At 52.6% G+C, this 16,606-nt stretch overlaps 1 protein-coding gene across 4 annotated transcripts; it reads right to left on the bottom strand.

Annotated features, from left to right (window-relative positions):
* Nucleotides 1–9,132: 9,132 nt before the first annotated feature.
* LOC148218066 (class I histocompatibility antigen, F10 alpha chain-like) lies at nucleotides 9,133–15,127 on the bottom strand. 4 transcript variants are annotated; one of them, XM_088158194.1, is made up of 8 exons: nucleotides 15,030–15,127; nucleotides 13,099–13,362; nucleotides 12,563–12,835; nucleotides 11,173–11,445; nucleotides 10,973–11,080; nucleotides 10,839–10,874; nucleotides 10,688–10,719; nucleotides 9,133–9,607 (listed from the first exon to the last, which is right to left on the bottom strand). In XM_088158194.1, the coding sequence occupies exons 1-7, from the start codon at nucleotides 15,103–15,105 to the stop codon at nucleotides 10,694–10,696; spliced, it is 1,056 nt and encodes a 351-aa protein (XP_088014320.1). In that variant the 5' UTR covers nucleotides 15,106–15,127; the 3' UTR covers nucleotides 9,133–9,607; nucleotides 10,688–10,693. The 4 variants fall into 4 exon arrangements, with proteins under 4 accessions (XP_088014320.1, XP_088014321.1, XP_088014318.1 ...); XM_088158195.1 differs by having other exon boundaries at nucleotides 9,133–9,593; XM_088158192.1 differs by having other exon boundaries at nucleotides 10,839–11,080.
* Nucleotides 15,128–16,606: the final 1,479 nt, after the last annotated feature.

The following is a 16,606-nucleotide window of genomic DNA, read 5'->3' as shown; positions in this document are numbered from 1 at the left end:
CATGGAGGGGCGGGACCCACATTTGATCTCCTTCCTGGACTCCCAGATCCATCCCAGGACGCCAATAACTCCCAGAATACCCCCTGCACCCAAAAATATTTTCCAAAATCCCCTTAGAACCCCAATATCTCATCCAGAACCCTCCTAGGACCCTCAACCTCCCCCCAGGAGCCGCCCAAAATCCCCTTCCCAGGACGCAATAACCTCCCGACAAGCCCTTCCCAGGACCCCAATATCTCTTCAAGGACCCTCCTGGGACCCTCAAACGCCGCAGCAACCCCTCAAAATTCCCCAAATCCTACAAAGACTAATCCAAATTTCCTCCTCAATACTTCAATACCCTGAACTGGGGAGATCGTGTGTTGGGTAACTCTACATTTTGGTGTTTGTCGTTGGGTGAACCCCAACTTTGGGGCCAGAAGACACCCTTGAATTGGGGGGCTCTGGGGAGAGGACCCCGATTTGTGGGGATCAATCCGTGGTAGGGACCCCAATTTTAATTCAAAGACAGAGGGAGCCCCCATTTTACCCTGCCCCATACTGTTCTGAGGGATTGGGTGTCATTCTGGGGTTCCCAAAGACGAACCCAAATTTCCCCCTCAACACCTCAAAACCTCTCCAGACCCAAATATCTCCCTGAAAATCCTTCCTGCATCCCAAGACCCTCTCGGGGACCCTCCTAGGACACCAACAGCCCCTCCCCAAGATCCCAAATCCCTCCCCACGACCCCAAATCCCTCTCCACGACCCCTAATCCCTCTCCATGACCCCAAATCCCTCTCCACGATCCCAAATTCCTCCCCACGACCCCAAATCCCACTCCCGCAGCCCACAAGCAGCGCCTCTGTCTCTCTGCCCAGGCTCCCCTGGACCATGGCCCGCTCGCCCCCGGCCCGCTCGCCGCCCCCCGCCCGGGGCTGGGCCCCCCCGCCCCCCCCGCCCCCCCCGCACCGCCTGCGCTCCCTGGCGCGCTCCTGGCTGGACGAGGACGCGCCCTGGCCGGACGCGGCGGTGGCGACCGTGGGGGACAGCGCGACCCGAGCGCAGCTGCTCAGCAAGGCCGGGGGGCACTCGGGGGGTGTCCTGGCCGGGGCCCCCTTGGCCGAGGCCGTTTTCGGGGTGTCGGGGTGCCGGGTCACCTGGAGGGTGCCCGAGGGGGCGGCGCTGCCCCCCGGGCGGGTGTTGGTGGCCGAGGTGGAGGGTCCGGCCATTGTTTCATGTGTCCCCTCAGTGTCACAATGACCCCACAGTTCCATGTGTCCCCTCAGTGTCACCATGGTCCCATGGCTCCAAGACACCCTGCCATGTCACAATGGCCTGATGGTTCCATGTTTCCCCTCACGTCACAATGGCCCCAAAGTGTCATGTGTGCCCTCGGTGTCACAATGTCCTCACAGTTCAACCTGTCCCCTCATTGTCACAGACGAGCAGCACTGGAGTGGGAGCAGCACCACTGGAGGGGTTGCAGCTGCACTGGAACAGGAGCAGTGGCTGTGGAACAACAGGGGAGAAGCTGTGGAACACAAGTCCTGTGAGGAGCAGCTGAGGGAGCTGGGAATGTTTATCCTGGGGAAGAGGAGGCTCAGGGGAGACCTCATCACTCTCTACAACTCCCTGACAGGAGGGTGCAGCCTGGTGGGGGTCGAGCTCTTCTCTTAGGGAACAGGGACAGGACAAGAGGACACAGCCTTAACTGCACCAAAGGAAGGTCCTCCCATGTCCCCACCCATGTCTCAGTTCAGTGTCTTTATTTTAACCCCAGTGTTGGATGTTTTAAAGGGATGAAGAGAAATGAAAAGCAAATCAAGGCCAAAAGAAAACGATTTCTGTGTCTGTGTGAGCTGAGGATCCACGTGCTTGGGCGGAAGAAACTTTTTTTGGAGGGGTTTCCACCCCACTGTCTCCAAAATCTTGGTCTTTATCTGACTTCATCACCCTTTGGCTGGAGAAGACACCCCTGGGCAATAGGAAATCAAAATCCTGGAATCACTGAGGTTAGATGCAGTGGTTTGGGTTTATTAATTTTAAGGTTTTTTTGTTGTGAAATAGGATTAGGAGGAAGGCAAAAAACGGGCTTAACGTTACATGGTATAAAGAGAAATTTTACTTTCAGAAACTAAGGAAAAAACCCTTAGAATAAAACTTTAGACTACTGTTTTTTCTTCCATACATTTTTTTTTAATACTGAAAACTTATAAAAACCAACTCAGTTAGTTTTCCATCTTTAGAATAGTTTTTTACTAACTTACTTGAAAGAATAGACTTTTTCTCAGAATATGGAGATTTTTTCACAAGAAAACTGTTTCTTGTGGTTTTGATGATACAGTGATTAGCCTCCCAGGATAATGGAAATCTGCTTACTATCTAAAACCTCTCTATTCAGACTAAAAGTTTTTCTCATAACTTTTATTGAGTACTATATTAACTTTGGGGCACACTTTAAAGATTACAACAGTTTAAAGAAAAGATTACTTTATTTTTGAGAACACAGAGGGTTCTTTTCTTTTTCTTTTTTTTGGGGGAACAACAAGTGTGTATTTATTATTTAAACTTAGGGGATAACAGCAATTTTATATTGTTTTTATATTGTTTCTGTGTATATTACTTTTTAAAAATTATTATTTTATTTATTTTTTATTTATTTAGGAGAGAGAAAAAAGTACCTGTAAAGTTTTATTCTGGGCATTTAAAGAGTTAATACCTTGCCCGGGCAGCAGAGGGTTTTGTGATTTTTCCCAAGTAGGGCAGTCGGAGTTATTTACAATAAAGAGTCTTTCAAGGCCACGCTGGGGGCTGGGTGAGGACTGTAGGGTTCAGTCAGAGGAGCCGTGATGAGTTTCTGGTTTCATGGCTGTTCTCCGGCGCCAGCTGCACTCAATTCCAGCCACGGGCCGGGGGTTCTTCCTCCACCCTGCCCAGCAGGGCACCACCAGAAGATAGGATTGAACACAGAAGATTTTCTAGAGTTGAATATGAACAAATTCATTCTCCCCAAGGAATTCCCAATGTTGGTTTGCATCCTGATGGACTTTCCTGCCCCTGCATTCAGGATGATGCAGAACCCCCCAGCCACGTGTCTTCCCAACACGGATCACCAGAACCAAAGATCACCAGGGCTCTGCCCAAGGGGGGTCACTGGGGATCATCCAACACCGATCCTCCCATGGGGGATGGAGCTGGAGCAGAGCACGAAGCTCTTCCTACACTCGGGGCTCTCACAGGGCTTCCCTTAGTGGTGACTCTGTTGGTGTTGGGTCAAGGTTGAGCTCCTGGAGAAGCTCTTCCCACACTCAGGACACTCGTAGGGCCTCTCCCCAGTGTGGATGCGCCGGTGGACAGTGAGTTTGTCGTTGCGTTTGAATCGCCTCCCGCAGTCGGGGCAGCGGAAGGGCCTCTCCTCTGTGTGAATCCGCTCGTGTTTGAGGAGATCGGAGCTTCTCTGAAACCTCTTCCCACACTTGGGACACTCGTAGGGCCTCTCCCCGGTGTGGATGTGCTGGTGGCTTCTCAGGTTGGAGCTCCACGCAAAGCTCTTCCCACATTCCAAGCAGGAGTAGGGCCGTTCCCCTGTGTGGATCACCTGGTGCCGGAGCAGGTCTGAGCTGTCTCTGAAACCCTTCCCACATTTCCCACACTCATAGAGATTTTTCCCAGTGTGGATCATCTGGTGCCGGATCAGCCTGGAGCTGTGGCTGAAACCCTTCCCACATTCCAAGCACCTGTGCGGCTTCTCCCCTCCAGGAGGCTTCTCCACCAGCTCTGAGCTCTGCCTGGATCTCCGGCCGCCTTCCCGGCTCAGGGAGGGTCTTTCCTCCTCGCAGCTCCCTGGGCTGGGTTTGTAGCCCCTCCTTTTGACAGATCTCTGGGGCTTTTCCTCGTTCTCCATCTGCCAATGCCTTGGGAATGACAAATCCTGGTTTGGGGAAAGAACAAGGGAAGAGCGCCTTGGCCAAGGGGTTCCTCTTGGCCCAAGTGCAACTCAGGAAGACATTGAGCATCTTGTGTCTGTAAGAATCTCCAGAACACCAAGATTCAGCACAAAAATCCTCCAAACATCATGACACAGATCGAAAACCCCCCAAACACACAGATTTAGCCAAAAGTCCCGACAAAATAAAAAGATTCAATCCCTTCTCCTGCTATCCCCAGGCCCAGCACCCACTGCCGGCTCCCTCTTCCCCCCAAACCCACAGCATCCCAGCGCAGGGGCAGCGATGGAGCTGGGGCAGCTCGGGCTGGGGCAGCGCTGGGCTCTCGGCCGCTCCCGCCCGCACTCGCTCCCCACTGCAGCCGCTGCCGCCACCACAGCGCGGGGGGGCCCGGCCTTGGCGCTCCCAACCATGACTGCATTCAAGTGACAGAGCTCCAGAGCCAGGCTGGGAGAGATTTAGGAGACATTCCCTGGCCTGAGGGACAAAATGTGTTTATGGATGGGTCTTCAAGGGCAGGAGAAGGGAAAAGAGCTCCAAGACACGCTCTGATGAAGGAAAGGGAATTAGACCAAGCTCAGGTTACCCCTGCATGGTCAGCTCAACCGGCAGAGCTGGGTGTGCTTGGAAGAGCCTGGCACTGAAATGCCCTGAGCAGGAAGGCTCAAATATCTTCTGGCGACAGCATGGCAGCTAACAGGGTGAAAAAAGCAATTCTGACTTCTGTTGAGTCGACTGGTGCTGTGCTTCAGACAGAAAACACAGCACTCTCTGATCCATGTGAAAAAGGCCTCTTTATTTTTCTGACTTCTTCTTAAATATCTTTCTTAATGTTCCCAGGTAAGCGCCTGTGATTGGTTCCGAGTTTAGGCTGCTCAGCCCTCTGAGCAATAGCCCCTGCAGCTTAGGACAGAATTGAAGACAGACAAGGATGTAACCCAATGAGTTCCAGCCTATCTCTGCTCTCTGGGGGCCTGTCTATTAGGCCAGGCCACTTCTCTTAGCAGAGGCCAAATTCACTGCCCAGTGTAAGCCAGCTAACACTGTAACATTGTTCAGCAATCACTGGATTGTTTATTAAGGTATTTCTAAAACAACTCCAAGATAAAGGATTGTGGAAAAAACAGACTCTCAGATGGGGAACTCTTTTTACAGCAAAGATCCTTCAGGGGGTTATGGCTACTTTAGGAATACAATGGGACCTCCACAAGCCCTGGCACCCCCAGAGCTCAGGGCAGGTAGAAAGAATGAATGGGGAAATAAACAAACTCCTTTGGAAGCTGGTGATAGAAACCAAGATGCAATGGATACAGCTTTTGCCATTGGCTTGGGCAAGAATAAGAACCAGACCCAGGGCAGATATTCAATTATCTCCCTTGGAAGTGATCTTTGCAATTCATTGCCCTGGTAATTCTCCACCTAGTGCGGGCTGGAGATAAGGGATGGATATTTCAAGCAGTCTGTGGCCAGAATCCTGTCTCTTGTGAAATCTCTGCCACAGGAAGCTGGGCTGGCACAGAGCCTGCCTTGGCACTTTGCTGTTCACAACATCCACCCAGGCCATCGGGTCCTGCCTAAGGAGTGCAAAGAAGCACCACTGGTGGCCAAGTGCCGTGGCCCATTCCAAGAGTCCCTGAGCACAGAAACAGCCGCCAGCACAGCTCAACATGGGGGGACCCCTCACCCTGGGCTCAGGGGCTCTCAAGCCCCGGAGATTTGGAATTCCCGGCTGCAGGAGCCAAGTGGTGCCAAGGAGGGCACCACTGACCCTGCACTGAAGGCAACGCAGCAGCAGCCAGGGCTCCACATCGGGCCAAGCCCCTGGGCCTGCCCACAGATCCTCTGCTGAAATCCTCTGCCTGGGCACCCTCCTTTGGCATCTCCACACACTGGGGCCAATCCTTGCTGCCACTGCTGGAGCTTCGCTGCTTTCTGTGCCTGCACTGCCACAGCTGCTGGGGAAGACAACGGCACAATTCCACTCTGCCCCTCAGTTACACTCACACACTGGGCTGCCCGGGATTCCATGGTCAGAAAATATACCAAGTTGAAAAATGTTTTCAAAATTATTTCTCTAGGCAGGCTTGATTTGCATTTGTCTTGGAGAAAGGAATTATTAAGTGTGTTTTTAAAGGGATGTTACACTAAATGAACGTGAGTTTAACATCTCAACAGACTGGGAATAGCCCAAAAGATTCCCACAAGGCTAACAAACATCAAGGAAACATCAGCAAACATCAAGGAACACCCACCCCAGACACTGCCCCCGGCATACATGGAGGCACCTGGTCTGGAAAAGGCTGAGAAGGAAATCCAGGAATGTGGACCTAATTAACATCAGAGGAAAAGTAATACGGGGCCAATAGGATACCAGATATTAAGAACTATCCAACTTAGAAGCAATGAACACTAAACCAACGGATTCCAAAGGGTTTAAGACTGTATAAAGTTCAGGAAAAATCCAGTAAAACTCACGTGTCATGGAATGATTTTCTCTGCACACTCAGGCAATTATGTGTGGATGAAATGATTTCTGTTGCACATCCTGCCCAGAATCAAGTAATGCCTTGACTCTCTAACACTAAAGATATCAAGTAAAAAGCAGATTGTGGGGGGGCCACATGTGAGTCACACAATGTCTGCTCTGGAAGAGAACCTTTGGTTCCAGGCAGTCAGAAGAGCTTTAGAAACACAGATTAAAACTGCTGGGGACAAGTACCCATTTATCATTTGTACTACAACATTAGATTACAAGATGTCCTCGAAATAATAATGAAGCAGGCAGACCCAGCTCCTGACCTTCATGACAACCAAACCACGCCAAAGATGAAGGCGACATTTGTGGAAAATTAGATTATTCAAACTGCTATTTGCAAACAGATGATAACCGAAAACTGGTGAAACAGATAACAAAGGAAAGTAGAAAGTAGCTCATATTCTGGTAGAAATGTAGAAAGGATGAGAATTAGACAAGTTTTTGGGGCGCCATGGGTTAAACGAATGCAGTTCCTCCTCTGATGTGTTGCAGCAACTCTTCTTTTTACCATGCACGACACCTCGCTGAGTGCAGCTCATTCAGCAGGTGAGCAAGGGGATGCAGGTGGCAGCCAGGCCTCCTGATCCTGAAACGGCTACAAAAGGACAGGCAGTGAGGTCACTGAGAATAATCCCAAACCAAAGAGGATCCAGGAAAAGAGACTAAGCCAATGGACATTAAAGTCAGTAAAGATAATTACTGAGAAAATAAGAAGAGGATTTGAGTAGAGTAAGATGAATATGCCTGGAGATAGGGCCAGGGATTTGTATAAAAGGAAGTAATGGGAGAAACCATCGTTTTCAGAAACTGTTACTAATTTCCAGAGACAGCTGCTCAGCCAAGATCCTGCTCAGTGCCTGACCTTCGAGGAGAAACACTTAACAAAGCCATGAATATCGGATGTTATACAAAAGGAGAGGTACATATTAACGAGGACATGCAGTAGTCGGATCGGGAAGTCTGAGCCTTCAAAGTACCTCAGTCGGTGGCGAAAGGGAGAGGGGGAATGCAGCCGGGAAAATGAGAATAAAAAGGAGACTGCGTACTATAACAACTGGAGAGACCGCATGGCAAATGCCGCATGGCCTCTCTCTTTGTTCATGAACGAAGTCGCTTTTACAGGACTCCTCTGTCTCCTTTGGATACACAAACCTCTGGCCACGGGAATTTTCCCGCACAGCCCCGGGCACAGGGCAGACACCTCTGTGCCACCCACAGCAACCGGGACGAGCCAGCGCTGCTCCGGCACCGGCTCCTGCCGAGGCCCCAGCGGGAAGGAGACCGCGGGCAGCCGCTCCCGCAGCGCCCTCAGCCCAGCGCCAACACGGGCCGGCACCGGCACAACCAACCCGCCAGAGCCCCCTGCCGCCCCCTCGGCCCGCAGCGAGCCCCGAGCCCCCGCACAACCGAGCGCGGCTCCCACCTGCACTGGGGCCGCCTCCGAGCTCCACCGCGGCTTCACCGGACTTGGGCAGCTGCCGCCGCTGCCGGGCCCGCACAAACTGTCCGACAATGGCGCCTTTGCTGCACCCCGCCTAATGGGCGGGGCTTGTCCCCGCTCTGCCCAATCAGCGCGCGACAACCAGGAGTGACATTGCCACAATCAGCCAATGGCAGCGAGGGCCGGGCTCTGCACACGGCCCAGCCTCGGCCCGCGCTCTCAGGGCCCCCCGGGCTGTGCGAGGGCAAAGGCGGAGATGAGGAACAGCCCTGGAACGGGCCCGGGCCCGAGCCGCCATTGGCCTGGAAACACAAACAAAGTTCTCCGCAGAGAATGTTGGGCACCAAAATTTCTTTCAGTTTGAAAGACATGTGTTTGCTAGGGAAGGCAGGACTCTCCCTCGGACTAGAGAATGTCAACCCCCTCCCTCTGAATTATTATAATTTTGAAATTAAGGGGGTTTTAATCGAAGATATGAGATAGGAATAACAGTTTCTTACTGGTATGTATAACAAGGCAAGAAAACAACAACTATGGAATTAATAACAAACAGAACCAGGGAGCCTGTGACAGCATTTCTGGCCGAGATGGGAAAGGATGGAGGAGAGGATTTGCTTCTCAAAGCCCTGGGGCAGTCAATCCCAGTGCCCCTGCAGGACTCTGAAAAGCACTAAGCTAGAACAGCAGGAATGAACAAAAGATGTTGGGCTGGTGGACGAGATGTATCAGGCAATTTTTCGGCAGTAGTGGGAACTTCAGGACGTCCCAGCAGGGCAGGGCAGGGCGGGGCTTCAGCGCAGAGAAACTCAGAGCAGCGCTGAAGGAGCAGCGGGCAGCGGCAGCTGGGTGTGAGCAGAGGGTGATCGGTGCCTCTTTTAGTGAGGAAGGGGTTAATAAGGCCTTAGGTCAGTGGCTGCTCTTACGAGCAGAGGCTCACCCCAGAGGAGAAGGAGCAGCAGCTCTGTGCTGGGTCATGGGGATTTCCTCTCCTTGAGCAAGAGCAGCTCCAAACGTGTCTTCCAAAACCCAAAGCCTTGAGTAGCTGCCCACCCCCGCCCTCCTTTTTACCTGGGCCAGGCCAACCTTTTGTTTTCTAAAGCACTAACCAGTAGCTGCAGTTAGAATTTTCTAGCAATTCATGGGAAAAATTCTATAGGTAAGAAGGAACAAAAGAAAAGAAACCTAACCCCCAATAAATAGATAAATATGTAACAACAGTAAATATCTAACAGTAAATAAATATCTAATAGATAAATATCAAACAACAGTAAACATCTAACAACAGATAAATATCTAATAATATATAAATATCTAACAGTAAATATCTAACAGTAGTAATGTCTTGCACAGTTGGCTATCATGCAAAGACGAATCCTGATTATTACAAACAGTTCTTTAGGCACAGAAGAGGAATAATTTAAAACATGTTTTCATCTGCATCAGTCTCTGTATTTTCAGTTGTTTCAGGAGCAGAACCCTTAACTCTGGAGCAGTGAATGCAGGGTCCTTTGCCAGCAACTTTGACTGAGGTGAGGGTGGTCGGCAGGACTTGGAATGGTCCTCTCCACTTGGCTTGTAGAGGATCACTGTCCCACCACTTCACATAGACCCAGTGTCCAGGCTGGAAGGGATGTGCAGGTGTGTCCAGTCCTATGGGTCTGGATAGCAGGATGTAATTCTGGAGCTTCTGCAACATGGAACCTAAAGCCATTAGATATCTCTGTGAATCCAGTTTCCCCTTCATGTGAATTTAACATGGAACACATGGAATCTGATATGGCTGCCTGTTGTAATGCAATGGGGGTTTTTCCCTTTGTGGCAACTTCACCAGCCTGACCGGGTTACGGCGTGGCTAGTAATAATAATAATAATAATAATAATAATAATAATAATAATAATAAGTGGGATGGGAATGATGGTGCCTGTGATATCCTTTTAATCCATTTGTGAACATGTGATCTGAGAGGCTGCATCCAAAGACCAGGGGGAGGGATATACACAGGGATACCCGAGGGCAAAGGTCCAAAGACAAATGAGAATTAGGGACGTGCCTAGGCATGCCTGACATGTCCTTACAAATCCCATGGTTTTAGGCTAAAGCCTCTGCATCTGCAGGGCAGGGGCCAGACCTAATGTCTAAGGCCTTGCTTTTTAACAGCCTGCCTCCCAAGGTCTTAAATTTGTGCTTTCTTTATAGGGAATTTGGGCTAAATCCCAGTCCATCTCAGCCAAATCGACTACCACAGGAAGGGGCTGGATCCAGCTCTGGGGACTGCTCAGGCAGTGATTCCTGCCAGGATGAGAGAGGGTCATGGTGTCACCCTGTCCCTGTCCCCATCCTGCAGGATGGACCTTGCTGGAGCCCATGGAGAGCGGGAGCTGCTCCGGAATTCCACCTGATCCTGCCTCAAACTTGCTCCATCCATCCAACTGATCCTGCTCTGGAACACCTCCCTGATCCCACTTCATCCATCCCACACCAATCCTGTTCCATCCATTCCACGTAATCCCGCCCCACCCATCCTGTCCCAATCCCTCTCTGGAATTCCAACCAATCCTGCCCCATCCATCTCACACAAATCCTGCCCCATCCACCATGCACCAATCCTGCCCCATCCATCCCACCTGATCCCGCTCCAGAATCCAGCCGTGATCCCACTCCACAATTCCATCTGATCCTGCCCTGGACCCCTGCTCTGATCCAGAATTCCTCCCTGATCCCAATCAGTCCAATCCTGCCCCGATCCCTCTCTGGAATCCCACCCTCATCCCGCTCCATACCTGCGGTCAAGCCGTTGTTCCCACATCATTTCCTGCAGAAAGAGAAGATCCATGAGATTCTAGCACTGATCACACACCAGGATTAACCCCAGGATCCATCCTGAGATCTGCACAGAGGGGATCCAGAGCTGGATCCACCACTGGTACTCACTGGCTGCCATGCTGTATTCATTCCTGTCCCTCCTCCCTGTGGAGAAACAGAAGGATCAGCGTTGGTGGCACAGGATTCCCAGAACAGTGCCAGGTGGATCCATGCCCCTTCCCAGCCCCCATCCCGTGTGTTACCGGATTGGTGTTTCCAGACAATGAATCCAATGAGGACAATGAGGATGATGATGGCAGTGATGATGGACACAGCGACCACCACAGTGAGATTCCTGCCAGCTGTCGGCTCTGGGAAACGAGGGATGGTGAGCAGGGGGAGGGGAAACCCCATTTGGGCATTCCAAATTCCCAATTCCCACATTCCACATTCCCAGCCTCACCCCAAGCGTAGATCCCAGGCTCCAACATTCCAGGATGCTCCACCCGGCACCGGTACTGCTCCCGCTCCTCCAGCCGCGCCTCGATCCTGGCCCAGGTGTGGAAGGTGACATCACTGTTGGGAACGATCCCGCCCCACTCCGTCTCCTGATCCCAGATTTCATCCCCCTTCATCCAGTTGACTGCGATGGAGCTGGGGTAGAATCCGTACGCGTGGCAGGACAAGATCAGCGTCCCCTGTTCCTCTTTTCCAGACACATGGACATCAGGGGGCTCTGGAATGGGATAACGGTGAGAGACATCCATGGAATTCCATGGGAATGGGATGAGGGTGAGATCTAACCATGGCATTCCATGGGAATGGGATGGGGGTGAGATCTGCCCATGGAATTCCCACTGGAATGGGATGGGGGCGAGATCTGCCCATGGAATTCCCCCTAGAATGGGATGAGGGAGAGATCTGCCAATGGAATTCAATGGGAACGTGATGGGGGTGAGACCTGCCCATGGAATTGTCATAGTGCCTGGTTTTATATTGTGTTAATTGGTTTGTACTTAGTTCTACAATGGCTCACTCCTATGTTACACCCCTAGTTTGATATGTTTTGGATTCTCCCCTTCCTGCCTCTACCCATGTCCATCATCCCCGAACCCCTCCTATATTCCAGATTCTTCCCTGCTCATCACCCTAGCCCCAACCCACATGGCTGTCAATCCCCCTTGGCCCCTCCTATCTTTCCAGCATGTTCTGTATCAGTCATCCCCTTCTTGGTACATGATTCGATGTTGCATTATAGTCTCCGCCTATGTTTCCCTCTATTGGTTGTATGTAAACTTAGTCCCACCTTATGTTACACCCCTAAGCTGTAGCGATTGGTTGCTGTATTGTACCCTCCCATGGGGGAGGGCCCCTATTTAAGTTGCTGCAAGTCTGTGTTCCCTGCCTTCTGTGGTTCCTCCTCCGTGACTGTGGTTGGTTCTCTATCCCTCTCCAATAAATCCTATCCTGGAATTACAAAAGGACTCTCCTGCGGTCTTTTCCTTCCCTTGGACCGGTATCATCGCAGCAAGAGCTTGGAGCTCTACCTTTATCTTGGGTTCCCAGGATCCTGGGAAAAGGCCACTCTCGGCACAGGCTCGTCTTGGAGCTAGCAGGGCGACCCTAGCTTGAGTGGGCAAAGGGGAACTGTGTCAGAATTCTATGGGAATGGGATGAGGATGAGACCTGCCCATGGAATTCCATGCGAATGGGACGGGGGTGAGACCTGCCCATGCAATTCCCACTAGAATAGAACGGGGGCAAGATCTGCACATGGAATTCTCACAGGAATTACCGTGTTCCCAAGTCCTCCATTCCCAAATCCCACATTCCCACAGGAATTCTGCTCCCACCTTTGTGGTCCAGCTCCTTCTGCCCATATCCGATGTATTTCTGCAGCCATTCTGGACATTCGTGCTCCAGGGTATTTGTCAAACTCTTAGCATAATTTTCATGTTCCCAGTACCTCCTGGTGACCTCAGCAGCGCTGTTGGCCGTCACAAATCTCCCAGATCCCAGGTCAAAGGAGATGAAATCTTGCCCATCGTAGCCACTCCGGTAGGATCCACGGACGCTCCCGTCGGACAGGAGATCACAGCCGGTAACTCGCAACAATGTGTGCAGACCTGCGGGGATTGTACCCACAGAGACCCATGGAATTGTCTCCTATCCCCACAGAGCCCCATTCCAACCCTAAGGATCCCCAGAGTCTGATGGAGACCCACAGAGCCTCCTCTCAGCCCCAAGGATCCACATCACAGCCCATGGATCACAAGATATCCCATACCAGCTTAATGGATGTATCCCCATCTCAGCCCCTTTGGCACCCTGTGAATCCACAGCCAAATCCCATAAATCTCATCCCAGCCTCACAGATCCCCCCACTCACCCCAGCTCTGGTTGTATCGGTCCTGCAGTGTCTCCAGGTTCCCGGCAGTCACGTGCTGGCCCCTCTCATAGAACTCGGTCTGGCTATCCCAATATTCCGGATCGGCTCCATCCTTCATCCACTGTGTCAGCGGCTCCATCCGGCCCCGCTCGCTGTCATAGCGTGTGAAGGGGATCCCATCCAGGTACCCCATGGACATGAACTGGGGGATCCCCGGGCTGGGCTCCGACACCCCCACAGACAGGAAGCGCAGGGAGTGGAGAACTGGAGGGACACGGAGATTTGGGGGGGTTGAGGGGGTCATGGATCAATGAAAGAGGAACTGGGAGAGCCTGGAATGGGGTGCATGGGGACCCAGTGTCCAGCAATGGGGGCTCAGGGGACTCCCTGTGCCAAGGAAAGGGAGATACAAGGACTGGGAGAGGTGGGATGGGGTTCCAGGGGATCCCTGTGCCCAGGAAAGGGAGATACAAAGTTTAGGAGAGATGGGATGGGGGTTGCAGGAGATCCCTGTGCCCAGGAAAGGGGGTCCAGGGGTCCCCAGCCAAGGAAAAAGGGGTCACAAGGTGGGGACACCTGGGACAGCTGGAATGGGGAGCTCAGGGGTCCTTGATGCAGAGGGAAAGGAGGCCTGGGGGGCGGAGAAAAGCAGGAATCAATGTCCAGGGGGTCTCAGGGTCAAGGAAAGGGGGAGTCTGGAAATAGGAAAGGCAGGATGGACGGGAAAGGGGGTGCAGGGGGGATTGGTACTGGATAAGGAAAGGCAGGGGGCACCAGTGCCCAGGATTAAAAATTCAGGGGGTGCCCAGAGCCCAGAATCCCCCCGGGACCCTCCACGACCCCCCAGGGCCCCCCCGACTCCCTGGGACCTACCACAGGACAAGCAGGGTGTGGAGAACTGGGGGGACGCAGAGATTGGAGGGGGGCAGGAAGCGGAATGTGGAGAGCCGGGAAGGGTCCAAGGTCAAGGAAGGGACTGGAAGAGGAGGGATCGGGGATCCAGGATGTCCCTGTGCCCAGGAAAGTGGTCCAGGGGTCCCGGGTGTTGCGGGAAAGCGGGGTCTGGGAGCTGGGAAAGGCAGGAATGGGGGTTCAGGGGGTCCCTGGTTCACGGGAAAGGGGGGTCTGGGGATGGGAGAGGCGAGCGGATCCCGGAGGCGCAGCCTGGGAGACGGGAAATAGACCGAGGGAGAGTGCGGTGGGGGAGGGGATGCGGGAAAGGGGGAATTCCAGGGAGTTCATCTGGATCCCATTGGATCCCCGCTGCGACCTCCCCTGAGACCCCTGGGACGCCGGGGACCTCTTGGACTCCGTTTCGGGAAGTGGCGGGAGTGGAAAACGGGGAGGACACGGAAAGCTGGGAGATCCGGGGGGTCCAAAGGTCAAGGAAAAAAGCGGATCTGCGGTCTGGGAAAAGCGGGATGCCGGAAAAGGAGGAGCAGGGGGGTCCCAAGGCCGGAAATGGAGATTCAGGGGTGTCTCTGTGCCCAGGAATGGGGGTTCAGGGTGGTCCCGGTGCCAGATAAGGGACTACAGGGGGGTCACGGTGGCCGGAAATTGGTGCTCAACGGAGTCTCCGTGCCCAGAAATGGGGGTACAGGGGATCCCAGCGCCGGGGAAGGGCTTGGGGGGGGGGGGGGGGTCACAGGACCCAAAATGGGCTATGGAGGGGTTTCCCGTACCCGGGAATGAAGGTTTGGCGGGTCCCGGTGCCCGATATGGGAAGTTCAGGGGGGTTCCCGGTCCGCGATTCGGGGTTCAAAGGGATCCTGATCCTCAGGAATGGGGTTTCAGGGGGTCCCGATGCCAGATGAGGGAGTACAGAGGGGATCCTGGTGCTGGGGAATAGGATGGGGGGGTCACAGGACCCAAAATGGGGATACCGGTGGGAGGGTGTACAGAGTGGTCGCGATTTCAGGCGTCCCACTCACCTCTCGTCGCGCCCCCCGGATCCCAGAGGAGCCCCAGGAGCCCCAGGAGCAGCCCCAGACCCAGCGCTGGAGCCATCGCGCTGCTCCGCTGCGGGCCCGTCCCCCAGCACTGGCCCCGCCCCCAGAGCCGCCTCCGGCCACGCCATTGGCGCCGATATTTCCTGTCCACCAATGGTGGTTCGATGTCTCAGTGACGTCACCGTCGCCGGGTAGATCGCGGTCTCGCAGGTTGGGACGCGAAAGCGAAAGAGACCGAGGGAGCGCGCGCGGGGGGAGGGGACGGGGAATTCCACAGAATTCCTCTGGATCCCTCTGGATCCCCGCTGCGATCCCCCGGAGCTCTCTGAGAACCACCTGGGTGCCCCCCTTAAGAAAGCTCCGGGTAAGCCGTTTCGGATCCTAGTTATTAAAAATGTATAAATTGAGACCCAAAGTGAAATTGGATTAAATGATCTGCTGTTACTGTCAGAGACAAAGAAATAATTTATTGGGGAAGGATTTAATAATAGCATTGGATTTGAAAATTGAAGTATCCCAAGGGCAACTTAAAATTTATGCCTTCACCAAAAGGATGAGGAGCAAATATGTCCTGAGGTGTGGCACACCCCTGGGGAAATAGGGAAGTTAAAAATGAAACCCAACAAAGTGAAAATCACTGATCCCGATTTACCTATCCGAGTCTGCCAATATCCAATATCATTAGAAGGGAGCCCGGACCTTAAGCCTGTCACAGAAAACCTTTTGCCACAAGGGGCTTTGGAACCATGCATGTCCCCACATAATACTCCTATTCTGCCTGTCAAAAAGACAGACGGGAATTACAGATTGGTACAGGATTTGAGGGCTATAAATCAGCGAACTGTTACCAAATTTCCTGTAGTAGTGTAATAAACGAGGCCAGAACTTTTGGCCCAAAGTCACCCGGTCTTTTAAAACAGAGTCACAACTTTCTTGTAAAAGAGGCACTCGTTTATTAAAAGGAGCTGTAGAAAACGGAGGACCCGAGATAAGCTCGAGTCCCCTCGCAGCAAGCCGGAAAACGATACAAATGTGTCGAACCCGACACAGCGGGCACTCCCTCGGAACGAACTCCTCAGGAGAGCAACCGGCAGGAGTCTGACAGCCCCTTTTATACCCCCCGCCTTGGGTCCAGGATTGGTGGGGTTTGGATCCCCGTGATAATTGGTCCGTTTTGGGGGCTTTTATTGGTCCTTATCACGGTTCATTCCTGCCCAACCATTCTCTCGGGGCGTCGAGTGACTGGACTGCTCCTTCCACCAATCTCATCTCGCAGCGCTGATGTCACTGCGCTGGCCTCACGCTCGAGATGTTACCACGGCCCTCAGGAACGACCCCCACGCCATCCTGGACCACTTTAAACGTTTAACAAACATTAACTTATTGTAACATTTCAACTAACTTGAAACACAACTTCTTCATAAAATCGCCACAGAACAACACTTAACTTAGAAAATTAACAACCTTAACTTGTAACACACTAACTAAATTTTACCCATAACAATGAGGAATCACAAGGGGAAGGCTGCATTGAGAAGGAGCTACAACCTGAAGAAACC

The sequence above is a fragment of the Sturnus vulgaris genome, unplaced genomic scaffold (genome assembly GCF_052056855.1).
Source record: "Sturnus vulgaris isolate bStuVul1 unplaced genomic scaffold, bStuVul1.hap1 Scaffold_195, whole genome shotgun sequence".
Taxonomy (NCBI): domain Eukaryota; kingdom Metazoa; phylum Chordata; class Aves; order Passeriformes; family Sturnidae; genus Sturnus; species Sturnus vulgaris.
This window is presented reverse-complemented; position numbering and strand designations above follow the sequence as displayed.